The sequence below is a fragment of the Hakea prostrata genome, chromosome 11 (genome assembly GCF_041222555.1).
Source record: "Hakea prostrata isolate BN-2017 chromosome 11, UWA_Hpros_2, whole genome shotgun sequence".
NCBI lineage: Eukaryota > Viridiplantae > Streptophyta > Magnoliopsida > Proteales > Proteaceae > Hakea > Hakea prostrata.
The window spans coordinates 22,076,903-22,104,381 of NC_142610.1; the positions used below are offsets into that span (position 1 = coordinate 22,076,903).

General features: G+C 38.0%; 3 protein-coding genes across 3 annotated transcripts; 1 reads left to right on the top strand and 2 right to left on the bottom strand.

Annotated features, from left to right (window-relative positions):
- Positions 1-4,542: 4,542 nt before the first annotated feature.
- On the bottom strand, positions 4,543-11,995 carry LOC149000891 (uncharacterized). The gene is made up of 9 exons (XM_089140617.1): positions 10,879-11,995; positions 10,104-10,646; positions 7,171-8,358; positions 6,766-7,084; positions 6,316-6,571; positions 6,017-6,233; positions 5,289-5,650; positions 5,079-5,201; positions 4,543-4,897 (listed from the first exon to the last, which is right to left on the bottom strand). The coding sequence occupies exons 1-9, from the start codon at positions 10,954-10,956 to the stop codon at positions 4,789-4,791; spliced, it is 3,195 nt and encodes a 1,064-aa protein (XP_088996743.1). The 5' UTR covers positions 10,957-11,995; the 3' UTR covers positions 4,543-4,788.
- A 4,908-nt stretch (positions 11,996-16,903) lies between these two features.
- LOC149000892 (uncharacterized) lies at positions 16,904-18,291 on the bottom strand. The gene is made up of 4 exons (XM_089139230.1): positions 18,233-18,291; positions 17,509-17,870; positions 17,305-17,424; positions 16,904-16,934 (listed from the first exon to the last, which is right to left on the bottom strand). The coding sequence occupies exons 2-4, from the start codon at positions 17,742-17,744 to the stop codon at positions 16,904-16,906; spliced, it is 387 nt and encodes a 128-aa protein (XP_088995356.1). The 5' UTR covers positions 17,745-17,870; positions 18,233-18,291.
- Positions 18,292-19,455: 1,164 nt separating this feature from the next.
- LOC149000893 (uncharacterized) lies at positions 19,456-24,901 on the top strand. The gene is made up of 5 exons (XM_089139231.1): positions 19,456-19,713; positions 20,579-21,121; positions 22,536-23,614; positions 24,666-24,731; positions 24,892-24,901. Exons 1-5 carry the CDS (start codon positions 19,636-19,638, stop codon positions 24,899-24,901), a joined length of 1,776 nt encoding a protein of 591 aa, XP_088995357.1. The 5' UTR covers positions 19,456-19,635.
- Positions 24,902-27,479: the final 2,578 nt, after the last annotated feature.

The window sequence follows — 27,479 nt, forward strand, 5'->3', positions numbered from 1 at the left end:
ACGAGGAAGAAATCAAACGATCAGATAGATTTTGGATGTGGGTTACTTAATGGTGTAGATATTCAAAAGATTGTTTTAACTTTTAATCTAGCCAAGCAAAATCCGTGTTTCTTCCTTGTTAAGGCATTGCTTTCAAGTTTCAAGCAACATCCCTGTTCCTTCCTTCTTTTTCCACGATTTGACAAAAGTTTCTGACAATCTCTTTCCTTCTTTTTTCCACGATTAAAACAAAAAAAGCCTGTCACAATCCATGATTTAATACATACACACGGACCACACCATTTTCTACATTTGTCTCTAAAGTCTGAACAGCAAGATTAAACCCACTTGCGTCGATCAAACTTCTCCAAAAATCACTTGTCTACTAAAACTCTTCTTCTTCTTCTGCTTCTTCATGTTGCTGAAATGGCTCTGAGTCTTGTGGGTTGTGTCTTCTCATGGTCTCTTAGATATACTCAACTATCAACTCCACAAAGATAAGGTACTGTGGAGAGATATAGAAGATTTTTAATGTACTTACAGTTTTTAATGTTCAGGCATGCATTAACTGTCATTTTTTTTTGGTATTGGTAGCTTTTATGTTAGGGAGCGGTGACCATATAGCACAGGAAGCATCAATCTCTGATCTTTTCACTAAGAGTGGCTGGTCATTTTCGACTGAACAACTTTCAATGTTCATCTTGTTTTCATGGAATTTTTACTAGCATAAGACAGTTTTTTTGTTATGAACCATTGAAAATAATAATAATAATAATAATAATAAAAGCCACTTCTAATTATTTTCAATGTTGACTATCACCAGAAAGAAACACATGATGATTTGAAATAGCAAAAAATAAAGTACCATAAGATCATAGATGCGTATTTTGGTTTGGTTTATGTCATAGCTTATGGGTCTTTCAAATATTTCATCACATGAACTATTTATGAACTATCAGATGACAACTAGTGAAACACTAACTTAATTTATCATTTTCATTTTGGCCTTTTTTTTTTTTTTCAATTTTATTTTATTTTAAAACCACTAGTGAAAATCATATTATATTTGATTAAATAATGAAAATTTCTTTGATAACTACTGATAGAATTGGCTGTGGAAAATATATTTGAGCGATCATGTATACAATAAACTTTTTTGTGGGTATTACCCATTTTCCATGTGAATTCTTTTTTTATTCGTAAAATGGAATATCCCTGTTTTCTTCTCTCAAATCAACAAGAGGGACCTTTATTCATTTCAGTTTCTTCCCACAGGACAGACCTTAATTGATTTTGATCAAGAGAAATGCTTAACCATCAGCCTATTCAAACTTTGTTTTCTTTTTTTCCATGATTCATAATAGACTAAAACTCTATTACAATTTTTGAAGTTTTTCTATTATATTAAATTATAAAAAAAAGTTCTAAAATATATACCAAATGCGCTTAAAAACAAAAATTATCAAAAAAGTGAAAATAAAAATGAAAAATAATACCAAATAGAGCTTTCACTAAGCACAGCTTTTATTTTTTATTTTTTCACTCCTACTCTGCTGCAGGGGATTACAATTGGCTTCATTCTCTTAACGGGGAGCAAAATGATTTGAAAATTCACATCAGTTTCTAGAGAAGTAGTTTTCTGTACAGAAGTATGTCCTTGCACCTTGGATGAGTGTATCTATGCAGGAAAGAGTAGAAATTTGAGTACCTTAGATTTGAAGAGTTGGTTGTTGAGAACATCTATAGGAGACCATGAGAAGACCACATCCACCAGTTCTGAATCCATTATAGACTCTCCAGTTCAACCAAGAAGAGTAGAGGTTTCAGAGTACAAAACAGATGGAAAAAAGAGTAGGAGAGAAATATTTTCCACTTCCTTGTTAAGTAATAAGTACTTCCTACTGAGTTCAGGTTCTATGAAGAAACTGAAGAGGTGGGAAAAGAAAGAGCATATGGAATGTGATTAGAAGCTGATTGATGCTGTTAAATATCATGTTAGTACTGTATCAGTTATACATTATAAAGAAAGGGTAAAAGGGTAAAAAATTATCATTTTTTATTTTTTTATTTTCAGTCATTAGATGAGAATAAAAGACCATGGTACCATACATGATATTATCCATCAAGTGGTTAAAAATACAATCTTTTTGGCTTGGTTGGCAATAAGTAACACCTCTAGGTGAAGATGTCATGAGTTTTACTCTATTTTATGTTAAATTTTGAGTAAATTGTTTTGACACTTTAACTAAAGTTCTATTTGGTATAATTTATATTTATGTTTATGACTTATTTATGAATAATCAATTAATATGTTATATATATAATAAATAAGATTCGTTTGATTATTATTGGATGTAATATATTATATAACAAGAAATAGGTTTAATTAGACTGGATAAATATATTGGTTGGTCTCCTTAGTGCAATATATTACGTGTGGGTTCCAACCAAATTAATATCTCACACCTCAGTAGCTGCTGTTAAGTGTATTCAAATTTCAAATTTGGAAAGACCAAAATATTTCTGGGTTGTGACTAAAATGCCCTTTTACTATTCACAATAATATTTTTAAAACTATATATTAATTAATGCTTAGTGACCAAAATACCGGCCCCCATTTGCACATCTTATTTTCTTAGCATTTTCCAGAATTTTTTTTTTTTTTACTTTCCATGAGTTAATATTCTTATATTCCCAAATTTTAAGACAAAGATGATTTGTTATTCTACCTCATGAGTTCTTGCAATGGACTTAGAAATTGAACAAAATTCAAACAATTAAATTCTAAATGGATTGTATTGTAAACATGATAGCATTTAAAGCATCAACCAAAGATGAATGTAAACTTGGTTGAGGTCAGAATTGATTCTTTTTTTTTTTGGTTGCACGGTCAGAATTGATTCTATGGCCAATAAACTTTCCTCTTCTTTGGTTGGTCTCTATTCGACGAAAACTAATGAGAATCAGAAAAATATGGAAGAAATCAGCATTACATGTTTGAACATTCCAATTTCTAATGCTCCGTATAAGAATTATACTATCTTCTTGAAACTAAAAGTAATCAAATCAGTCTTTGAAGTGGGTTTTCTTTAAAGTGAAACTAAAATGATTCTATCTCTTTGTATAAATTCGCTTTTAAATTAAGGATTCCCATTCCTTGTATCATATCACTTTTCAAAAGAAAATAAGAAATATTGGCATTAGAAAGAGAATAATATCTGCAAAGAGGTTACTTTGATAATTAAATATATAAAAAAGAAAAAAAGAAATATGAATTAAGTGAACACAAAAAAATATTTAAAATTGTAATGTTTATTAAAAATGCTAATCATATGAGGCATTTTAAGAGTACTTTGTCTCTTTTTTGTCTTTTCGTGTTGATTATAACCAAGGTTCGATACCGATATTACATATGGCACTCACTAATGGATAGTTGCCTACTGAAAGAACTATCATTTGAGGGGAGTTTTAATTTACAAGAAATTGTAGACAACTGAAGCAATGCATTAATTTCTCAATAATCTTTGATAAAGTATGGGCCAATGTATGAATAAAACATCTTAAGTTAAAGAACCCACCCATCTTTTGGTGCTGATGCTTTGGGTTCCTTTCCCAGATGGAGTGAGGCTAAACAACTTGAAGATAAATTCTGTGGAGGTTCGGGATCGTGCTGGTCCATTGATGTCACAGCACCTTGAAATCTTCTAGTTCATTGGAACTTCAACAATCCAACGTAGCTCCAAGTAGAAAACATTAAGCATTTCATCCTTTTGAACTTGCAGGGTTTATAAATTGCTAGAATAATTCTGGAAAAAACTATAGCTTGAAAGCATTGAAGAAAGTATTAACTCTAGTGTGGATGAAGTTTTCAAGTGGAGATTGCATACATTTTGGTACACGAAGATATGTTTGTGTTTACTTGTATATTTAGAAAATTAGCGGGTGGGAGAATTAGGGTTTCTACAGCATTGCAAGAAATTTCACAAATCATCAAAAAAGTATAAAATGAGGCATAAAAATGCATTTGGAACCATAGTAATAGAGTTGAAGAAACATCTCACAGTAAAATTACTTGATAAGTTTCTGTGAATGAGTTTATGTGAAAGATTTTTGAAAAGGAATCTCTTCACCCACAACTTAATGCACATACGAGGTTTGGGTCTTTCTATAAACAATGCTATGGAACTATTTACATAAATTCAATTACCCCAACCCATTTGCATTGCATTGCATAAATATTATTTATTATATTTAAAATTACCATACAATTTCTTACTTTTTATTAAAAAAAAATTTAGTATTTAGAAATTAGTGATTTCATGTAAACCCATTTGATTGAATTTCAGATTTAACTCATCATGAAAAATCAAAGAGAGAACAGATTTCCATCTTCAGCTTCATCATATTCTCCATCTCACCTTATTTCTGGATTGGTTACAAGGGAGACGAAGCAAAACAGTATGGGAAAGAACTTAAGGAAGGAAATGCTTTTGATGTTGCTTTGCAAAATGAAACTCAATCATCAAAAATTCATAACAAGTTAGAAGTGGGTAGGGTGCAGCTTGAGTGAAATTTCAAAAAATTTTCATTTTATCTCCAAATATCAAATTTCTAACATTTTGGCTGATTATAATCTAATCAAGTTGCAGAGAAAACCAGCATAATAATTTCAGTCATGCTTCATAGAAATTTAGCTTAAAAAACAAAATGCAATAAAAATATTTTAGAAAATATTAATGTGAAATTGACAGCCCAAGAAAATCTGCTAGCTGCACCATAGTTGACACCCCAAGCTTCCCTGCTAACATATCACATTTCAGCACAAATGGAGTTCACCATATGCCAAAATAGATCTTTGAAGGTGGTCCCTGCACGGCTCCTTTGCTTCATCATTGTAATAGTTGGTTTATCTGCATCACTGAATTCCATTGCCCAAGAATGATCAGTTAGTTAGTTGTAGTGGATCATTGCAGTAATCTTACAACAACAGTTGTCTATTGAAGAACTAGAACTCGAGGGGGCATATTTCAATTCACATAAAATCATAGAGACCTTAGTCTACTTCTAAACTAAGTAATCATCGAAGTAAAATGACTCACCCATTTTCTGGACGCAATATTTGATTCCTTCCAAGTTGAAGCGAAGTGAAAATACTTGATAAACGCTCTTCCTCCGAAGTCGTAGCAATTGAGATTTCCCAACTCATTGGAACTTCTATATCCCTAGTGATCCAAAGTAAAAGACATGAGATTGTTGAACCATATAACATTCAAAGGTTGTGAACAACATTTTGATCATCATGTAATTACCCTTCAGAACATTTGAACTTGCGACGGTTAATATCATCTGCTTTGTACTTCCCAAAGATAATACCCAGTCGCTTTGCCAGTTCTGGTATCTCTTCCAATGGTAAAATATCCCAAACTTTAATGACTTGGGTGTGCTTGTGATTTTCAGTGAGAATATCAACAGTCCACACAAGTTTGAATGATGACCCATCAACATTGTATACTTGTAGAAGCTCAGATGAAATACTATTGTTCATTAAGTATAGAACTTCCTGCTTCTTGGGATGACGCCATCCATTTGCAAGCTTCATTAGTAGAGCAATCACTTTTTTCTGAGTATCAGCTCTTCTTATTTTAGTAGAGAAATCATTGACAAAGAGAACCTGGTGAACATTAAATTTGGATGCAACTTGTTACCTAACTGGAGAAACTAGGGAGAGAAGTTATTACTAAAGAAACAGAAGGCCACTTTTAATGTATAACAAGAGAAATTTAACTTAATAGCAACCAAATTATTCATCTACATAATATTAATTAAAATATCTTGAAACTCAGGTTGTGATACTATTTTTCTTAGCCACATATGTTCAATTTGTATTGTAATAACAGGTCATCAGAGTTTGGAAAAGTTAACAAATTGATCAAAAGAAACTAATAATGGTAGAAGAAATTTATTAAGGTTTGGAACTGACACACAACTTAAACAAGACTGCATGTTTACCATTAAAACGCTTCTTCAAGAAACATACCTTCCACCTTGTTCCATCAAACAGCAAAGTATCTGTTCTATATAACTTGTCAAATTCTCCTAGTTCAACCAGACTATCAATTATTGCTTCCCTCAAACCCTTGTCCTTATCAGCATCAAAGAAGCATCCCCGGTCCTTGGCATCAAGGACTAGTTTCCCCCAAATGGAACCACTGTCAATTAGAGTTGGACCATTTCCCAATACCCAAAGGCAGTGCCTGCAATGATAGTCACCAAGATTCTTTAGAAGATTGAAAGAGTAAAACATTTTTAACCAAGATTTATCATATGCTGTTGTACCTTGCCCTCGTCAAAGCTACATTTGTTCGTTGATGTTTTACAAGGAAACCAACCGATCCTTTGCCATTGGACCTGACAGTAGAAACTATTATTACATCCTCCTCGCCACCTTGAAACCCATCAACAGTCCGAACACTGACAGAGAAATCCTTTACAGTATCATATGTGCCACCAAATTTCTCTTTTATTGCAAAAACTTGAGCTTTGTATGGAGATATTACACCAACACGAAACTTCTGCCCTGAAGCAACTGATGCTGTAACAGGGAAAAATGGATCATGTACATGGGTGTTCCACATAGCATGCCCATATAAAATAATGAGTTATGAAAATGATCTTTTCTTATCATCAGTGGGAAAAAGGGGACCCTTTTTTTTTTGGGTTGGGGGGGGGGGGGGGGGTTTGGGTGACAAAATTGGTTCAGAGGAATGAATCAAACATGAAGTGTACCTTTGAAGAGGCTTTTCACAATCTCAGAAACCACTGCTACCTCCACCATGTTTCTCTTGCCATGCCCAGGTGCCTCAGTTCCATGAGCAACATTAATAAATGAATAAGCCCCATACATATTGCCTTGAAGAAAGTGCCTTTCATGGTTACTTTCTTTGACCTTTGGAGCATCCAAAATCTGCTTGTCATAGAATTCTGTATTGGGGAATAAGCTTATTGATGGGTGCATTCTATATTGGATATTGAGAAGGTGCTTCTTGTGTCCCAATGATACCAACCTTGCAAATAGACTTCTTCCAAATTCAGCCTTTTCTGAAATCTAACGAATGGAAAGGTCCCCAGTCAGAAAGAACTACACATAGAAGAAAATATGTAATGTAATAAAAAGAACGAATGAACTCTGACCTCGCTTTGAACCATTGCTGGCAGTTGCTGTTCGTCTCCAATGAGAATGGCGTGTCGGACACCAGGGAGTTGGAGTGGAATGGCTGATTCACATTCTTTAAGCTGTGCTGCTTCATCAATAACCAATAGCTCCAATGGCAACTTAGCAGAGGTTGCTTTGTGCAACTTAGCTGAGCCTGAAGCAGTTGAGAAAATCAGGTAGGCATGTTGCAAACAGAAGTCGCTGATTGAACATGAATCCTTAATATCAGGAGCTGAAAATGATTCATTAAGGGTTTTGAGAATATGAAGGCACCGATTTCTGGTCGTCTTTAGCAAGAGTGTATTTGAACCACCAACTGCAGTCTGTAAATCTTCAGAATCCAAAAAGGCACATTTTAGGTCTTCACTGGTAACAGATCCATGTAACAGAGTTTTAAGAGAATCGAGAGAATGGAGAGCTTTATTCATGTCTTCTACTACTCTAACTGAAATGAAGGATGTAGGTAGGTGTTTAAGCAGAGAAGTAATGAAGAACTTAAGGTCCATCCAAATACGAGTGAAGCTTTCCTTAATAAATTCATCAATTGTCAAAACACCTTCCTGTTTATTCTTCTGCAATTCAGTTTTACTGACTCCAGTGGATCTCCTGCTTTCATCTTCTTTCTCCTTCTTTTTCTGTTCCAAATACCTAAGGTACTGACAACCACTTTCTTTAAGCAATGCTATCAAGGATTTCAGTTGATGATTCCACCCTAAGAAGCACTCTTTAAGCTTAGCGGTACGATAATCCAAAAAAACATCATGGAGATCTGGATAATCATTAATCTGCAATCGTGCCTCATTGCCATATAACACTATATCTCCCAAACCATAATCAAGATGCTGAGGTGAGTCCTTAACCAAATTCAGAAGGCGTGATGTGACTTCTATTAAGGCAATATTAGTTGGTGTACATATGAGGGTTCTGCATTTCATTCTTTTAAGTACCCAGAGCAAAACACTTACTGTCTTTGTCTTCCCAGTACCAGGAGGGCCCCAAATAAGCTTTACTGAACTCTGATGCTTGCAACCTTTTGTAGAAATGGCTGTTACCACAGCATCAGTCTGTGACTCATTGAGATTGAAGGTTTGAAGATTTGAGAGAAGAGAATTTCCACAGATACTGTTACCTTGTGACAATAAGCAGCAATGACAATCAACCCCGACCTATCATTAAAGAGGACATTAAAAGAATTAGCATCAATGAATCATAGCTTTTTTTTCCAGACCCACATATTAGCTTATATTAGACCATAAGAGCAAAAAATTAAATATGGTCTAAACTATCCCCTGTCTCAAGGAAGCAGTTCTCAGATGCCTCTTACACGAACCTCTTGTTTCATTGATGCATCTACCACAAATGTATTCACTTTGGATTTGATCAAGTTTGTTTGTTGCCTGCACTAGGAGCCCTTAAGCTAAGGTCAATGCACAGGAATAGGAACATGTTTCCCTAATTATACTGGACAGCTAGCCTGATTCTTAAAGTTGTTGTCATTGTCTCAGCAAAGAGTCCCTTGGTCCAAAAGAGGCAGTGAGGCAATGCATTAGAAATTTGACTCGAGATTCCTTTCAGGTTGCCTGGGTTTATCACAAAGTTAATGTAGTAGGGTCGATAGGCAAAAGATGAAACATGAAACACAGCCTATTATAATCTCTTTGCCCAAGGGTATGATGCATGAACTTATTAAATTGCTGGTATATATTAGGGAAAATATAGAGCTTACGAGCATTTAACTAAGTATTAACACTAGTGTAAATAAAGTTTCCAAGCAGAAATTGCATATATTTGGTACAAGAGATGTTTCCTTATACATTTAGAAAATTGCCAGGTTGGAAAATCAGTGTTACTACAGCATTGCAAGGAATTTCATCAAAGAAGTATAAAATAAGGCTTCCTTTGTTGGGAGACTCACCCTGGTACAAATATGTCCTCCAAGCCTCCTATATCTTCTGATGTGGCATCTTTGTCCTCCCCAAGGCCATCACTCAGGTTACGGAATCCCTATTCTATAGCTTCCTTGGGAAAGGATCTCAGACCACTTGATACCTCCACCCTCTTCCTCAAGATAGTGTCTACAAACCCAAAAGGAAGGTGGCTTAGGGCTTCGCCACATTAAGGACTACAATACTATGGCCTCGTTAGACTCATTTGGAAGATTGCCACCAAACATAATTCCAATAGGGCTGATTTTTGGGTTTGCTCTTATCTCCTTAAATTGGACTCCTTGACCTCATCTCTCCCTTCTTCTGGTCCTCAAGCATCCAGAAGAACACATTGCCATCTCAGTTCATCTCTAATGGTTGTTGGGTTAGCCCCTCCTCTCTCCCTCCCATTCTTCTCTCTCTCTCTCTCTTCTCTCTCTCTCTCTCTCTCTCTCTCCCCCCCCCCCCCCCCCCCCAAAAAAAGAAAGAAAAAGATTCATTTGGCTTTCCTTAGTAATTATTTTCCCCTTCCTGTACTTGGCACTCCATTAGATCCCCTTCCCCTACGGTCCCTTGGTATAAGCTCGGTTAGTTCAAAGGTAGTATTCCTAGAAACTCTCAAACTGTTTGGAGAACCCTCTCCCATAGCCTCCCTGCCCTCCTTCCATCATAGCAGTGATATCACTATTGATTCCCTTTGTACTGTTTGCAACTCTTCCTAGGAAGACACCCAGCACCTCTTTCTCTCTTGCCCCCTTTCATTAGGGTTTTCACTAGTCTATTTGTGTTTGCTCCCACAGCCACTTGAGTTATGGGTTCCCCTCCTCCCCTCCTCTCTTCCTCCTTTCTCTCTTCTTTGTTTAGTTTCTTGCTGTTTTAATATATTATTCATACATCCACTCCAAAAAAGAAAAGAAAAGTATAAAATGAGGCAAGATGGAAATGCAATAGGAACTATAGTAATAGAGTTAAAAGAGACTTCTTACAGTGGAATTGGTGCACAAGACCCTATTGATAACCTTCATGTTAGCTAGCTTCATCTCCGGGTGCAGAGCTTTCCATATACGGATACTGGGAGTCATGTTAGTGAGAAAAACAGCATAAAGCTGTCCCCTCTTCTCTAGCGAAGATCCATTTTCAAATTCAATAGGATTTGATGAACGGATATCGATGGAAAACATGTTACCTGTGACCAATGCAAGAGGAAGAGATGTTCTACTCCTCTTTAAATCAGCAATGGAGAAACATTTCACATTTGAGAGTAGCATGAGATCTCCAACTTGAGGCTCATAGATTTCTTTACCATTCTCAGTGTCACCATCCTTAGAAACTACAATTTTATAAAACAAATATCGGTTTTTTGTTTTTCTTTTCAGTCTTTGAACATGAACTATTCGACAATTAGGTGCTCCGGGAGACAAGTTCTCCATGCTTGAACAGACAGCAGCATGTGTTTCCTCAATAAGAGGGAAAGTGTATGAAGCCAAGTATTCCTCTACTGATGTGAACGTCTTTGGGATCTCCTTCACCTGCAAATGTGTAGAAGAAAGGAAAAAAAAAAAAAAAAATCACTGACAATAACAGTAACATGGATTCATGGAGCATACGTAATTTGCCTTATCAGGCTGCGTAGCATACACCAGCATCAGATACATGGGTGAACTTTAATACTAGTAGTAGATAAAAAATTTAAAAAAAAAATCTCTCCTTTTCTCTCTCTCTGTGTCGTGAGTGTGAGACATGCATGTTTGCATACAGTACCTTATCTTTGTAGAATTGGTGATTGAAGACATCTTTAAGAGACCATGAGAAGACATAATCCACCAGATCCAGAGCCATTTCAGCAACAGGAAGCAGCGGAAGGGAGAGTTTTAGAAGATAAAGCAGTGGAAACAGAGCTGGAGGTAATTAAAATCCTTCTTCTTCCTCGTTTATCACAGAAAACACTGGAGACACCCAAGATCAACGAGTAAAGGCCAAAGGTTGACTCGAGTTGACTAGCTTGACGACCTCTTTTTCTAAATTTCAAGTAGTCCTGCACGACACAGGAGAAAGAGAGAGAATTAAATTCAGGCCGTCAGATCGGAGTGTGAATCATCTCCTGTCGTGTGAACCCATTTTTCAAGGCCTAGACCAGAAGAATTTCAGACAAGGTTGGGAGTAAAATTGAGAAGATTGGGAATTAGAGAAGAAGAAGAAACACAGAACAGACTACATAGAGACTTAGAGTACGTATGAGAAATAATATTTTAAATTCATTTTCCACTGTTACACCAACTTACTCTTAGGAGTATGAGATATAATATTCTAAATTCCTTTTCCACTGTTCCACCAACTTATACTTTTCCAATTCGTAAGACCATTCTACCCTCAATTACCCTTACAATTTACCATCTTAATGGCCATACCGCCATACCCACCTGCCATCTCCCCGTGCTCCTCGATAGCTTTGCAACAACCAATGTACATTATGTTTCGGCGACAAATCGCTATGTCGCTCACAGGCGATACGAAACTGACCGTCGAAACGACAGCAACTAAAAGTCGACGAAAATTCGTCGAAAAATCGATCTTTTTCGCCAAACCGACGAAATATCGGGAAAAAATCGATCATTTCTCCGCCGGTGGCAACTGCTACCGCTGTTGGATGCCGGAAGAAGAGAAGAGAACTCCGAACAGCTCACAGGATGCAGCCTTCTCTGATGAGTTTGATCCCCTCTCTCTCTCTCTCGCTTTCTCCGTCTTCTTTCTCTCTCGCAAGATGCAGGCTCCAGCATAGCCTCCAACTTCTCAGATCTCTCCGGCTCTCTCGCAGGATGCAGGTCAGCAGATTCCAGCATAGCCTCCAACTTCTCAAATCTCTCCGGCTCTCCCGGTCGCTCACCGACTTTCTCCGGCTCTCCCAGTCGCTCACCGATTGCTCATTTCTCACTCTCGCTCTCTTCGTCTTCTCATTTCTCATCTCTCTACTCTCTGTCTCCCTCAATCACCACCGTCACCGTTTTTCTCTCTGCTCTCTGGGCGGTGAAAATGAAAGGACAGGTAAGGTCTCCACCGTTTACCACTAAAAGTTAAAAGCTTGAAAATCAATTGCACGGGTCCCGCTGCTTCACATGTGCGCTGGCAGGTTACAATTTACAACATACAAATGTTTTTATATTAATATATTATATATTATTTGAGTAATAAATTATAAAGTATAAAACACTTTACAACACTTTACAGTTTAAACGTTGAAACCTCGATATCTCAGTGGAGATGTCGGCGAAATATCGTCGACATCTCGGGGTGTCGATGGTTTCGCCAGCCACCGACACCCCCTTTTTAAACGATATTTCGAACCTTGGCAACAACAAAATACAGTGGACCCATAGGTAAAAAATAATAAAATATTTTAAAAAAAAACACATCACTTCTACTTGTGGGCCCCACTGTATTTTTTTTTTTTTGGGAAAGATAGCTTGTTATTATGAGATGGGAATTAAATTACTAATATACGCAGCCGAGTGGGTGCGAACCTAGGACCTTCCCGTGGGAAGGCGGGTCTTTTGACTAACCCATCATTGGCAGCCCCCCGTATTTTGTGGTTGCAAAGCTGTCCGGACTGATGGGGAGATGATCTGGACTCCATGCCATGACCATAATAATGCCATTCCCTTATGAGAACCTTGTCCACAAAGTTGAGAAGCAATACCTCCAACCTAAACAACTCCCCCAAGGCTTCAAGCATGCAAACCACAATTCTAACTAGTGTCTCCCATAGTAGAGTTGAGACACCCAGCCTTGAAACGGGGTCAACACTATCTATATGATGAATCCACTGGTCTTTCTCGTCCACCTCCTGTTTCTTTCTCGTCCACCTCCCGTTTCAGGAAGATAGTTGCGGTGACGGCACCACCATGACAATCCCTTGTATTCTCCATTGCAACAACCCCTGATTTCACGGACGTGCAATAGCTAGCCTCGAACCAGATTCTTCAAAAGTGCTCACCCGAGACCTTTGAGGCAGCAAGAACCACTCTCTTTTTTTTTTTTTTGTTAAATCAACATTTGGTGTGAAGACTCCTGCAACAAGCGGCCCAATTGCAACTACACAAGCTCCAATCAAGGTTGCCAGATCAACTACCTGCTCAACACCTTGGTGGCACTGGCACATATAAACCAAAACTTCTGCGAGGTGGGTGTGAAAGGCCCAGTTTGAGGTGAGCACTTTTGGAGAATGTGGTTCTAATGGTAAGAGGGGTATATATGAATCCGGATCATCTCCCCCGCGTCTGTCCTCCCCATGGTTTTTCCACCACAAAAAATGGTGGGCCCCACCACTGAAAATAAAATAAAATAAATTAAAAAAAAAAAACCCTTCCATCACCACCTTGGGCCCCCCTGTTTTTTGTGGTGGTAAGCCATCGGTGTGCTCTCCAACGGGGTCGTAGATCCGGACTCTGTATATATTGCAATGAACCCTCTAATGTGACCCATCCATCTTGCAACAACAACACCAATTCCAGCATCCCTTTTGTCAACATTTGGATGAACGTCAAGGGCACTCCTGTATGCAACTATGTTCTTGAAAGCAATAACTTTATCAACAAGAGACTTCAACGTTGTCACAAAGATTTCAATAAATTTATCTAAAGTCCAGTATGACCCACCCATTATCTCTTCATTAAGAATTTGCTAAGCCAAAACCCCAATCCTTAGTACTCTATGAATGGTCGGCACACAGGTTTTATGCCATTCTAGCTTTATCCCCTTTGTGCAATTTAAGGCCACCATTGATAAGTATGGAAGAAATCTTTGTAGCTCCAAGGCATATTGGGTGGATTGATTGTAATCTCAGTGATTGTCGATGTGTTTTACGTGGCCAGCAATTTCCACCAAACTTAAATATCTCTGTTATCAGATGAAGAGGTAAGGCAAGAAGGCAATCCACTGGAGTGGATGAAGTAGAAATTTGAGCACATAAGAGACCAAGGCACCTTGGATTGGACTCGGCTTTAGAGAATTTCTCATACCGGTATCACTTTGTCTTCCTACCTTGGTGCATGATTCCAAAATTCTCTCATCGCTCATGTCGGGTTCACCAAGGGCAGTGGACCTGTTCCACTTGTTTTGCCATGTCATGAAACCCTGATTTATCATGGAAAATTTTGCATGCAAATGGTTTCGTAGCAATTCTAGGTCGTAGATCGAAGTGCTAGACCAACCCATCTTCACCAAAGGGGTAAATTATGAGAAGGCTTCCAGGTTCAATGACCAAACGGGTATCGTTCTGGCAATGGAGCGATACCCCTTTTTGCAAGAAGTCGATCAAGATTCATGTTCATCGAAGATATGAGACTAAGCATAGTTTTCGTGATCTCACGAAATTCCTGTCTCCTTGCTTCTTGTTCTGCTCTCCATGCTTGCATGTCGCCGTCCATTGCAGGTAGGACCGTTGTTGTGAACCCATTTTTTAGGGCCTAGACTAGAAGAATTTCGGAGAAAGTTGGGAGTAGAAATCAAAAGATTGGGGATTGGGGAAGAAGAAGAAACGCAGAGTAGAGAGATGAGTATGGAAAATAAGTATGCGATGGTAACGTTTCCGTTCTGAGAAACCATTTCCTATGCAAAACCGTTTTTTAATGTTTCTGTGCTAAAAGACCATTTTTTTACTTGAAAATGGGCGTTTGATAAATCTGTTCTGAAATTATTTTTTAAACACTAAATAGAATATGTTAGTTTTTTTTTTTTTTTTTTTTTGGGTTGAAAAATAAGTTAGTGTTTGATAAACTTGTTTTAAGGCTTCAATTTGAACAAATTTTATCACTTCCGTTTCTGTTCTTTGGTAAAAATATCTTTTTTATGTTCTGTAAAAAGCGTTCTTTAGAACACTTTTCTGACTGGTCCGTTCTTAAAGAACAAAAGAACGAACCGTTTTATCAAACGCCTCTAACCCATTCTTCCATTCCCAAAGAACAAAAGAACGCCAGAAAAGTTTTGTAAGAACGTTATCAAACGTGCCCTAATATTCTTCATTCTTTTTCCACTGCTACACCCACTCACACTTACATGGGCTAAACTCTTTCCTATTTGTAAGACCAATAGCAATATACCCCCAATTATCCTGATATTCCTTTATAATTCACCATCTTAATGGTCATACCCACATGCCATGACCTACCCATATGCCAAGACCATAACATCTCCCCTGGGCGGCGACATTAGAATCACAAATTATGTAGGGACTATAAGTGAAAATAATAAAACATTTTAAAAAATAAACGCCCTTCACCTAAATCTGTGGGTCCCCCGTAATTCGTGGTAAACGGCCGTTGGGGGTGATGATCCGAAATTCCGAACTCATCAGATCGCGCATCTTCCTTTGTTGTCAATATTCATCCTCTCATTTAACTTCATGAGAATCCAATCAAATGCCTACTTTTTTTTTTTCAATAGAAAAAAGAATGGTCGAACACTAACACACCGTTTATTTATTGGATCTAAAGTGGGGTGAAAAAAAAATGAGGGAGAAAATATTTAAAAAATAATTTTTTTTATAAAAACTCAGAGTGTGGCTTGTTAAGTTTACTCAGATGGAAAATTTGGCATGCAAGTTTATTTAATTAAAGGAAGTTTATCTGTTAAGGGAGTATGCTAAGTTTCCTACTCTATCTTCTTTTTTAATTCCACAAAATAAGTGAAATTTTATGAAAAAATATAAAAAATAAAAAAGTAAAACTCATTTTTGAAATATTTCTACAAAATACTTTTCTTTGTTGTATCCCACCTTATTACATATAAGGACTAGTCAATCTTCTGTCATCTGTTACACCTAAAATTTCATAAAACTCATTTAGACGGCTTTTGATTCGGTTCAGCAAATTCAGTGTTTCATTTTGTAGATAAGGAAGAGGTTTTACTCTATTCTTTTTCTTATTGGTTCGGGCGATGTAGTTTCAGGGAGTTTCTCATCCAGTAATTATAGTTTAATCTCGCAATAGAAGAATGATTCATCGAATGAAGGAGAAATGGTCAAAGAAAACAACCCTTTTGGTTGATTGTCCAAAGGAGATGATCCCAACGCAAGGAGAGTAAGGATCCACACTCTGAAAGATCTGCAACTAAATAAAAATTTGATATTGTTTTATGAAGGAGTTTTGGTGGACGATGGTTGAAGAGGAATCTCTTCGCCCACAGCTTAAACCACATAATGGTTTTGAGTCTTTTTATCAAGAATGTTATGAAACTGTTTATACAAACTAAATTACCAAACCTATTTTTCCATTTCATGATGAATTAAATTTATAATCACCAAATGATTTTCTATTTTCTAGTAAAATAGTTTTCCATAATAGACAGTTACTTCTGTTTGTTAAGTTAATTTAAATTTCAGACTTAAATGGACTAAAATATCACTCAAGTTATTTAATACAATGAATTGTGATACAACAAATATTATTTAGGAAATGCTTTTGAAGTCACTTTAAATGGAACTCAATCATCAAAAATTCATAACAAGTTAGAAGTGGGTTGGGTGCAGCTTGAGTGACATTTCAAATTTTTTTCATTTTATCCACAAATATCAAATTTCTAGCATTTTGGCTGATTCTAATCTAATAAAGTTGCAGAGAAAAAAATATTTTAGAAAATATTAATGTGAATTTGACAGCCCAAGAAAATCTGCTAGCTGCACCACAGTTGACACCCCAAGCTTCCCTGTTAACATATCACATTTCAGCACAAATGGAGTTCACCATATGCCAAAATAGATCATTGACGGTGGTCCCTGCACGGGTCCTTTGCTTCATTCGTTGTAATAGTGTTTATCAGCAACACTGAATTCCATTGCCCAAGAACAGTTAGTTAGTTGTAGTGGATCATTGCAGTAATCTTACAACAACAGTTGTCTATTGAAGAACTAGTACTCGAGGGCATATTTCAATTCACATAAAATCATAGGGACTTTGTTCTTAGGTCTAGTAATGGTTTTGCAGATTTTCTTGCTAAGGGAGCTTGTCGTCTTTCCCTTTCTCGTTCATGGTGGAATGTCCCACCTTTATTTATGGTTGATGTCTCTTTATGACTTTATTGTCCAGGTCTCCTGGCTTACACTCTTTTACTTAATGACATGCTTTTAGTTCTTGACCAAAAAAAAATCATAGGGACTACTTCTAAATTAGTAATCATCGAAGTAAAATGACTCACCCATTTCCTGGACGCATTTGATTCCTTCCAAGTTGAAGCGAAGTGAAAATACTTGATAAACACTCTTCCTCCGAAGTCGTAGCACTTGAGATTTCCCAACTCATTGGAACTTCTATATCCCTAGTGATCCAAAGTAAAAGACATGAGATTGTTGAACCATATAACATTCAAAGGTTGTGAACAACATTTTGATGATGTATTTACCCTTCAGAACATTTGAACTTGTGACGGTTAATATCATCTGCTTTGTACTTCTCAAAGATAATATCCAGTCGCTTTGCCAGTTCTGGTATCTCTTCCAATGGTAAAATATCCCAAACTTTAATGACTTGGGTGTGCTTGTGATTTTCAGTGAGAATATCAACAGTCCACACAAGTTTGAATGATGACCCATCAACATTGTATACTTGTAGCAGCTCAGATGAAATACTATTGTTCATCAAGTATAGAACTTCCTGCTTCTTGGGATGACGCTATCCATTTGCAAGCTTCATTAGTAGAGCAATCACTTTTTTCTGAGTATCAGCTCTTCTTATTTTAGTAGAGAAATCATTGACAAAGAGAACCTGGTGAACAATAAATTGGATGCAACTTGTTACCTAACTGGAGAAACTAGGGAGAGAAGTTATTACTAAAGAAACAGAATACCACTTTTAATGTATCACGAGAGAAATTTAACTTAATAGCACAAAAAAAAATTCAACTACATAATGTTAAAATCTCTTGAAACTCAGGTTGTGAAAATATTTTTCTTAGCCACAGGATGTTCATTTTGTATTGTAAAAACAGGTATCTGAGTTTGGAAAAGTTAACAAATTGATCAAAAGAAATTAACAATGGTAGAGGATATTTATTAAGGTTTGGAACCGACACACAACTTAAACAAGACTGCATGTTTACCATTAAAAGGCTTCTTCAAGAAACATACCTTCCACCTTGTTCCATCAAACAGCAAAGCATCTGTTCTAAATAACTTGTCAAATTCTCCTAGTTCAACCAGACCCTCAATTATTGCTTCCCTCATATTCTTGTCCTTATCAACATCAAAGAAACATCCCCGGTCCTTTGCATCAATGACTAGTTTCCCCCAAATGGAACCACTGTCAATTAGAGTTGGACCATTTCCCAATACCCAAAGGCAGTGCCTGCAATGATAGTCACCAAGATTCCTCAGAAGATTGAAAGAGTCAAACATTATTAACCAAGATTTATCATATGTTGTTGTACCTTGCCCTCGTCAAAGCTACATTTGTACGTTGATGTTTTACAAGGAAACCGACCGATCCTTTGCTATTGGATCTGACAGTAGAAACTATTATTACATCCTCTTCGCCACCTTGAAACCCATCAACAGTCCGAATACTGACAGAGAAATCCTTTACTGTATCATATGTGCCACCAAGTTTCTCTTTTATTGCAAAAACTTGAGCTTTGTATGGAGATATTACACCAACACGAAACTTCTGCCCTGAAGCAACTGATGCTGTAACAGGGAAAAATGGATCATTTAGCTCGACTTTAGTGCTGCGCAATTAATGCACAGTGCTGTGAACAGTCAACGATCTCGACCATCAGTTTTTTCAGAAAGTGGGAAAAATCACTTTTAGAAATGGATGGTTAAGATCAAAATCTCGCTTGACCACGCAGAACAGTGCGCACAATACTAAAGTCAAGCTCTGGAATGTGACTAGAAGTCTTGCAAAAATTGCTTGGGTGTTGTGTAATTAATGTGCAACACCTACAACAAACAGTCGAGGTCGAATCTCAACACAGTGCTGTGTAATTTCTTTAGTCCACCCAAAGAGTCAAAGTCTTGCACAACGTACGACGAAGAAATCAAACGACCGGATAAATTTTGCAAGTTGGTTACTTAACGGTCAAGATATTCAAAAGATTGTTTTAATCTAGCCAAGCAAAATCCATGTTGTTTCTTCCTTGTCAAGGCATCTTCCAAGCAAAATTCATGTTCTTCCTTCTTTTTTCACGATTTGACAAAAGTATCTGACAATCTCTTTCCATTTTTTTTCCACAATTAAAACAAAATAGCCTGTCAAAATCTCATGATTTAATACATCCACACGGACCACACCATTTTCTACATTTGTCTCTAAAGTCTGAACAGCAAGATTAAACCCACTTGCGTCGATCAAACTTCTCCAAAAATCACTTGTCACTCTCACTGAATCCGGATCCCAGTACTGAAATTAATTCTCTCTTTCTCTAGTATGTTGTGCAGGACTACTTGAAATAGAGAAACAGAGCTGTTCTGTTTTTACTGCATTGTCTACTAAAACTCTTCTTCTGCTGCTGCTGCTTCTTCTTGTTGCTGAAATGGCTCTGAGTCTTATGGGTTGTGTCTTCAAATGGTCTCTTAGAGATATACTTAACTACCAACTCTACAAAGATAAGGTACTGTCGAGAGAAATAGAGAGATTTTTAATGAACTTACTGTTTTTCATGTTCAGGCATTAACTGTCATTTTTTTGGTATTGGTAGCTTTTATATTAGGGGGTGAAAGAAGCATAAGATCATAGGTGTATATCTTTGATGTCGTTGATTTCATCTCTCATGGATCCTTCAAGTCCTTCATCACATGAACTATTTATGAACCATTATATGCCAAGCAGTGAAACACTGGCTTGATTTATCATTCTCATTTTGGCTTTTTTTTTCTTTTTTTTTTTTTTTTTTTTTTTTTTTTGGGGGGGGGGGGGTTTGTTTGAAAACCACTAGTAAAAATTATATTATATATGATTGAAAAATGAAAACTTATTTGATAGCCATTGATAGAATTGACTTATGGAAAATATATTTGAGTGATAATATATAAAACAAAATTTTCTGTGAGTATTGCCCATTTTTCATGTGAATTCTTTCTGCAATTGAATATTCAAGTTTTTTCTCTCAAACCAACAAGAGAGATCCTGATCCATTTTAGTTTCTTCCCACAGGGCAGACCCTGATTGACCTTGATCAAGAGAACTGCTTAACCATCAGCATGTTCAAACTGTTTTTTCCATGATTTATAATAGACTAAAACTCTACTATAATTTTTGGAGTTTTTCTATTATATTAGATAAAACTTTTAAAATATATACCAAATACGCTTAAAACAAAAATGATCAAAAAAATGAAAATGAAAAATAATACCAAATAGAGCTTTCACTAAGCATAGCTTTTATTTTTTATTTTTCCAATCCTACTAGGCTATGTATATGCTCCATGTTACCATGCTTGTCTTCTCAGTGATTTTCTTTCTTATACAAATTTACAGGTGAAGAAGATACCAAAGACGTTCAGATCAGCAGAAGCTTACTTGGCTTCATTCACTGACCCTCTTATTGAGGAAACACATGCTGCCCTCAGTTCAAGCATGAAGAACCTGACTCCCAAAGCACCTAAATGTCGAATAGTTCATGTTGAGGAAGTGATTAAACCACAAGAGAGAGATTTTTCTTATAAAATTCAAGTTTCTAAAGATGGTGACAGTAAAACCTACGATCCTCAAGTTGGAGATCTCATGTTACTCTCAAATGTTAAATGTTTTTCCATTGCTGAATTAAAGAGTGGTAGAATATCTCTTCTTCTTGCATTAGTCACAGGTGATGACTCCTCAGGTGACAGCTCTTCCATCACAATCCGTTCACCAAAACCTATTCAGCTTGAACCTGGATTTTTTCTGAGGAAGAGGGAACCCCTTTTTGCTGTTTTTCTTATTAACTTGACACCCAGTCTCCGTATATGGAAAGCTCTGCACCCGGAGATGAAAGTGGCTAACATGAATGTCATCAATGAGGTCTTGTGCACCAATTCCAATGTAAGAAGTCTCTTTAACTCTATTACTATGGTTTCTAGTGCTGCTAGTGCATTGTTGTGCTTCATTTTATACTTCTTTAGTGAAATTCCTTGCAATGGTGTGGAAATCCTGATTTTCCAACCTTATAGTTTTCTACATGTCCAAGGAAACATCTCTTCTTGTACCAAAATATATATGCAATTTCCACTTGAAAATTTTATTTACGCAAGAGGTGACACTTGTTCAATGCTTTTAACCTCAATTGGGGGGGGGGGGGGGAGATTGATGGTACTGAAAAGAGTATGTTGTGACCCTGGGTAAATGTGTCTAATTCACTGTGTGTCTCATTTTATACTTCTATAATGAAATTCCTTGCAATGCTGTGACAACCCTGATAATTTTCTACATGTATAAGGAAACTTCTCTTTCTTGTACCAAAAGATATGCAATTTCCACTTGGAAACTGTATTTACACTAGAATTGATACATTGTTCCATGCTCTTAAGCTCTATTTTTTCCATAATACCCGCAATTTATTAGGTTCATTCATCAGAACCCTAAGCAGAGAGATTATAATATGCTGTTCTCATCTTTTGCTTATCGACCCTGCTAGTCTAGTACTTGTCTTCTATAGACAAAAATGCATGGTATCTTGTGGGGAAGAAGATTGAATGGAATGAAAAGAGTATGTTGTGATACTGGATAGATGTGTCTAATTCATTAAGTGGGAGCTGAAACAAGACAAGGCCGGGTCAATGGGGATTGTAATGTTTGACCCCAAAAGCACAGACTTTTAGATGGTGGATTCACAAGTATACGAGGGACCAGAAGGTCTCAGTGGAAACTGATATGGGCTTAGTCTCTGCACTCCCACTCATCTGTAGGCAGGATGGAACCGCATACAAATGTACACAAGGAAGGTCTAGAAAAGCTGCTAGAGGAGGAGAAGGTTCAGTAAATTCACCAATGCTTCAGCTACTACATTAGCTTAATGATAAACACGAGTAACCTGAAAGGAAGACCGTGTCAAATTTCTAATACCTTGCCTCACTGCCTCTTGCTGACCAAAGAACTCTTTGTTGCTGAAGGAAGACAACTACAACTTCAGACTAGCTGTCCACTGTTATTAGGGAAACTTGTTCCTATTGCTTTACTTGACCTTTGCTAAAGAACTCCTGGAGCAGGATGAAATGAAAACACTAACTTGATCAAATCCAGAGTGAACACCTTTGTAGTAGAGGCATCAATAAAAGAAGAAGTTCATGTAAAAAGGAATCTGAGAAATGCTTCCTTGAGACAGGAGATAGTTTAGACCATATTCAATGTTCTGCATTATGGTGTAATATGAGCTAATATGGGGGTCTTACTCTTAAACCTGGAATAAGAAGCTATTATCCATTGATGCTAATTCTTTTTATGTCCTTTTTAATGATAGGTCGGGGTTGATTGTCATTGCTGCTTATTGTCACAAGATAACAGTATCCGTGGAAATTCGCTTCTCTCAGATCTTCAAACCTTCAACCTCAATGAGTCACAGACTGATGCAGTGGTAACAGCCATTGCTACGAAGGGTTGCAACCATAAGAGTTCAGTAAAGCTTATTTGGGGCCCTCCTGGTACTGGGAAGACAAAGACAGTAAGTGCTTTGCTCTGGGTACTTAAAAGAATGAAATGCAGAACCCTCATATGTACACCAACTAATATTGCCTTAATAGAAGTCACATCACGCCTTCTGAATTTGGTTAAGGACTCACCTCAGCATCTTGATTATGGTTTGGGAGATATAGTGTTATATGGCAACGAGACACGATTGCAGATAAATGATTATCCAGATCTCCATGATGTTTTTTTGGATTATCGTACCGCTGAGCTTCACAAGTGCTTCTCAGGATGGAATCAACAACTAAATTCCTTGATAGCGTTGGTTGAAAGAGGTGGTTATCAGTACCTTAGGTATTTGGAACAGAAAAGGAAAGAGAAAGAAGATGAAAGCAGGAGATCCATTGGAGTCAGTAAAACTGAATTGCAGGAGAATAAACAGGAAGATGTTTTGACAATTGATGAATTTATTAAGGAAAGGTTCACTCATATTTGGATGGACCTTAAATTCTTCATTACTACTCTGCTTAAACACCTACCTACATCCTTCATTTCAGTTAGAGTAGTAGAAGACATGAATAAAGCTCTCCATTCTCTTGATTCTCTTAAAACTCTGTTACATGAGTGTGTTACCAGTGAAGACCTAAAATGTGTCTTTTTGGATTCTGAAGATTTACAGACCCCAGTTGGTGGTTCAAATACACTTTTAGTGAAGACGACCAGAATTGAGTGCCTTCAGATTCTCAAAACCCTAAATGAATCATTTTCAGCTCCTAATTTTGAGGATTCGTCATTGCTCAGCGATTTCTGTTTGCAACATGCCTACCTGATTTTCTCAACTGCTTCAAGTTCAACTAAGTTGGACAGAGAGGGAATGATGCCATTGGAGCTATTGGTTGTTGATGAAGCAGCACAGCTTGGAAGGACGCCACCCCCCCCCCCCCGGGGCGGGGGGGCCCCCGGGGGGGGACCCCCCCGCGGGGAAGAGGGATCTTTTTCTTTTGGGGGGGGGGGGGGGGGCCGGGGGGGGGGGGGGGGGGGGGGGGGGGGGGGGGGGGGGGGGGGAGACGGTCACACCCCCGGAAAAGATCGACGAGAAAACAAACAAAAGATCGGAATAGTGCCGGGAAAGTGTGGAAAGGCGGTGTGGGGCCCACGGAATAGTACTGATGGGACCCAGGAAATAAACGAAGGAAATAACACAAGGAAGAAACACAACAATAACGGGTTCGGGCACACCACGGGCGAATGGACCACATGAGAAAGTTGAAAACAAGCGGCTTGGATTTACAACCAACCCAACCCGATCCAAAACCGGATACCGACACCCCCTCAACTCACACCTCAACTCTAGAGGAGTGTTCCACACGGCTGCTCACGGCTAGCTCTACTTGGCTTCACTCTTGCTTTCACACTCCGAAGCAAACCCCACCCCTATTTATAGCGGAGAGGAGGAGAAAGGATGAACGTGCCTTATCTCCCTGACAATGTCAAAGGACACCGATATTAATGGTTGTCTCCTTTGTCATAAATAGGTGAATTCGGTGGAGATAAGAGAAGAGAAGGAGAGCTTTCTCTTCAAAGTCAACATAAGTGGGAGAGAGAAGAAAACTTTCTACAACTGTGTTTGTCAAACTGTGAGCCCTCCATTAATGAGGAGGACTACAAACTCCCCTCGACCAATGGAGGGACAGACATGCCGCCGTGTTGCCGCAGAGTTATGTTTGCCCTTTGGTAGTGCCTTTGTCATCATATCCGCCATTTTGTCGATGGATTTTTTCAAGAACGCTGCAAGACATCTCGTATCAATGATACCACATGGATGTGTTTGGATTTATAATGCAAACTTGGATTCTTACTTATGTGAATTGCACTGGCGCCGCAGTGAATGACATACTTTCTTGTTCGCACCGAGTTCTTGAGTGAATTGCTTCATCCATAGCACTCCTACATGCTTCAACAACAGCGATGTACTCGTCGGTGATGACAAAGCACACATTTTGCAACTTAGATTGCCAGACACGCCGCAAAGGTAACTAGGTATCCCGATGTGGATTTCCTAGAGTCAATGTCTCCACCAAATCAGATCCGATATGCTTGTAACATAGGTGGGGCTCCAAAACACGAGAAATGTTAGTAGTACCTTTAAGATATCTCATTATCCACTTCATCGCTTCCGTGTTCCTTTCCAGGATTGGATAGAAATCTACTAACAACTCCACGCATGTGCAATATCGGGTCAGAGGACCATGGCATACATCGACTTCCACGCGAAGAGTAGGGAATGCATTTCATTTCATCCCTTTCTTCTTCGGTTGAGGGACTTGTTCACTACCAACTTGAAATGACTACCAAGGGGGTACTTACGATTTAGCTTTGCTCATATTAAATCTTTCAGTACCTTCGACATACCTTTCTTGTGATAGCCACAACTTTCTAGTTGCTCGATCACGATAAATCTTACGCCTAAGATTTGTTGTGAGCCCCAAATCCTTCATGGCAAAGGACTTACTAATTGTGTCTTCAACTGTCAATTTTATTGACATCCGACCAATAATCAACATGTCATCAACATAGAGCAAAAGAATAATGAAATCTTCTGAAAATTTCAACAAACACACAATGGTCGATGCGTCGATATACCCATGATCCATCATGAATGAATCAAACTCTTGTACCATTGCCTTGGTGCTTGTTTCAAGCCATACAAGCTCTTTCTAACCCGCGACATGTGTTCTTTACCTTGACTTCAAAACCTCTCGGCTGCTCCATGTAAATTTCTTCCTCCAAATCTCCATGGAGAAAGGCCGTCTTTACATCTAGTTGATGGATTTCCAAACCATACTAGCAGCAAACTTAACACCACCCGATAGAAGACATTTTTACTACAGGTGAAAAATTTCACGAAGTCAATACCTTTCTTTTGCCTAAATCCCTTCACACCAACCTGCCTTGTACCTTGGTTGTGAGCTTTTCTCTTGGGCTTTAGCTTAAACACCCATTTGTTCTCGAGTGCTTTTACCTTCGGTAACTTCACCAGGTCATATGTGTGGTTCTTATGCAGAGAATCCATCTCTTCTTGCATAGCTTTCAACCACTCATCTTTATGCTTGCTTTCATTTGCTTCTTCAAAGCATTCTGGTTCACCCGCATTTGTTAGCATAACAAACCGATTAGGTGAATACCGGTAGATTGACGTCGTGGCCTGGTGGATCTTCTTAACTCGGCTCAACTGGTGGTTCGTGAGCTGGTTGCTCACTTTGTTCACCATTGGTGGGACCATCACCTTCTTGAACATCTCCCCTTCACCTTGCACCGACGGTGAAGTGTTTGGACTAAGGTCAATAAGATCGTCATTATCTGGTTGAGGCTTTCGATCTTATCAAAGTCTTGGATCGTTTGGTCTTCTAGAAAGACACATCTCTACTCGATCACCTTCTTATCAATTGGATCCCATAACCGTAACCAAACTTGTCGAGCATAACCCAAGAAAATACATTGTTTTGCTTTCTCATCAAGTTTGGTTCGTTCGTCTTTTGGGACGTGCACGAACGCCCCAACCGAACACCTTCAAGAGTTATAGGATACCCCTTTCCACCCGATCGCTGAGGAACACCATTCAAGGGGGCTGATGGAGATAAGTTGATTAATGAACGGCTGTGCATTGCTTCTCCCCAATAGCACCTTGCCAACTTTGCATGTGAAAGCATGCATCTTATTCTTTCAATAATGGTGCGTTCATCCTTTCAGCTACACCATTATGTTGTGGGGTCTTTGGAACAGCGCTCATGACGGATTCCATGCTCCACAAAGATCTTCAAATGCCCACCGACCACCTCCATTGTCAGACGGACACATTTAAGAGTACCGCTTCAACAGAGGCATGAAAAGTTTTAAATACATCAAAAACTTGATCCTAGCTTAATGCATATGCCCACACTTTTCTAGATGCATCATCTATGAAAGTTACAAAATACAAAGCTCCCCCAAGAGTTTTTACTCAAGGACCACATACATCCGAATGCACTAATTCCAAAAATTTTCTTTTCTATGGGAAGAAGTTCTATTAAAGGTAACACGATGTTGTTTCCCTTTAAACAATGAACACATTGTTTTAGATGCACCTTTAATGTTTGCAGAAGATTCCCTTTGTGAGAATTTGCAACCTTTCACCAGGGCCAAGTCTGATGCCACAAATCAAAGGACCTCTCCGCCGCAATTACCCCTTGCATATTTGCACTTGTGTTTTGTACAAAGTGCAACATTTGCTACCCTTGCCATCACTAGAGATCCTTTGTAAGTTTCCATTGACCATTACCAAAATGGTTATGGTATCCCTTCATCTAGCTCCCAGAGATTAGATTTAAACGAGGTCCGCACATACCTACTCCTGAGAACCATTTGGCATCCGACATTTGTCTTGATGCACACATTACCTTACCCATGATTTTTGAAATGCCATTGTACCCATCACCGACCAAAATCACCGATTCAAAAGCAAGAAAGAATTCTTTGTAAGGGGTAACATGGAAGGATGCACTGAATCAATGACCCAACGAGTCATGGCATGTAGAAGTGAGGCAAAACTCATCACTAGTTGAGACGATGATAAACTCCATCCGAGCTGATGGCAGTGGTTTCTTTGCTCTTTGTCCTCACTTTGGTTCTCCATTCGTGCCTTAAGCTTCCGCAACCATATGCCCTACCACAGAGTAGCATGATCCCGCCTGACTTGATCTTCCATGTGATTCTCACGAAAATGAGGCGTCTAGTTTACTCT

What these genes read in the sequence shown, in the direction of transcription:
- LOC149000893 (XM_089139231.1), top strand. Translation starts at nt 19,636, where the DNA reads ATGGCTCTGAGTCTTATGGGTTGTGTCTTCAAATGGTCTCTTAGAGAT. An exon ending in TCTTGTGCACCAATTCCAAT is followed by an intron (nt 21,122 to 22,535) that starts GTAAGAAGTCTC and finishes TTTTAATGATAG; the next exon opens with GTCGGGGTTGATTGTCATTG. An exon ending in GTTGTTGATGAAGCAGCACA is followed by an intron (nt 23,615 to 24,665) that starts GCTTGGAAGGAC and finishes CTTCAACAACAG; the next exon opens with CGATGTACTCGTCGGTGATG.
- LOC149000892 (XM_089139230.1), bottom strand. Translation starts at nt 17,744, where the DNA reads ATGAACAATAGTATTTCATCTGAGCTGCTACAAGTATACAATGTTGAT. An exon ending in AAGTTCAAATGTTCTGAAGG is followed by an intron (nt 17,425 to 17,508) that starts GTAAATACATCA and finishes TTGGATCACTAG; the next exon opens with GGATATAGAAGTTCCAATGA. An exon ending in CAAATGCGTCCAGGAAATGG is followed by an intron (nt 16,935 to 17,304) that starts GTGAGTCATTTT and finishes AATGGAATTCAG; the next exon opens with TGTTGCTGATAAACACTATT.
- LOC149000891 (XM_089140617.1), bottom strand. Translation starts at nt 10,956, where the DNA reads ATGGCTCTGGATCTGGTGGATTATGTCTTCTCATGGTCTCTTAAAGAT. An exon ending in ACCAATTCTACAAAGATAAG is followed by an intron (nt 10,647 to 10,878) that starts GTACTGTATGCA and finishes ACACATTTGCAG; the next exon opens with GTGAAGGAGATCCCAAAGAC. An exon ending in TGTGAAAAGCCTCTTCAAAG is followed by an intron (nt 6,572 to 6,765) that starts GTACACTTCATG and finishes TCCCTGTTACAG; the next exon opens with CATCAGTTGCTTCAGGGCAG.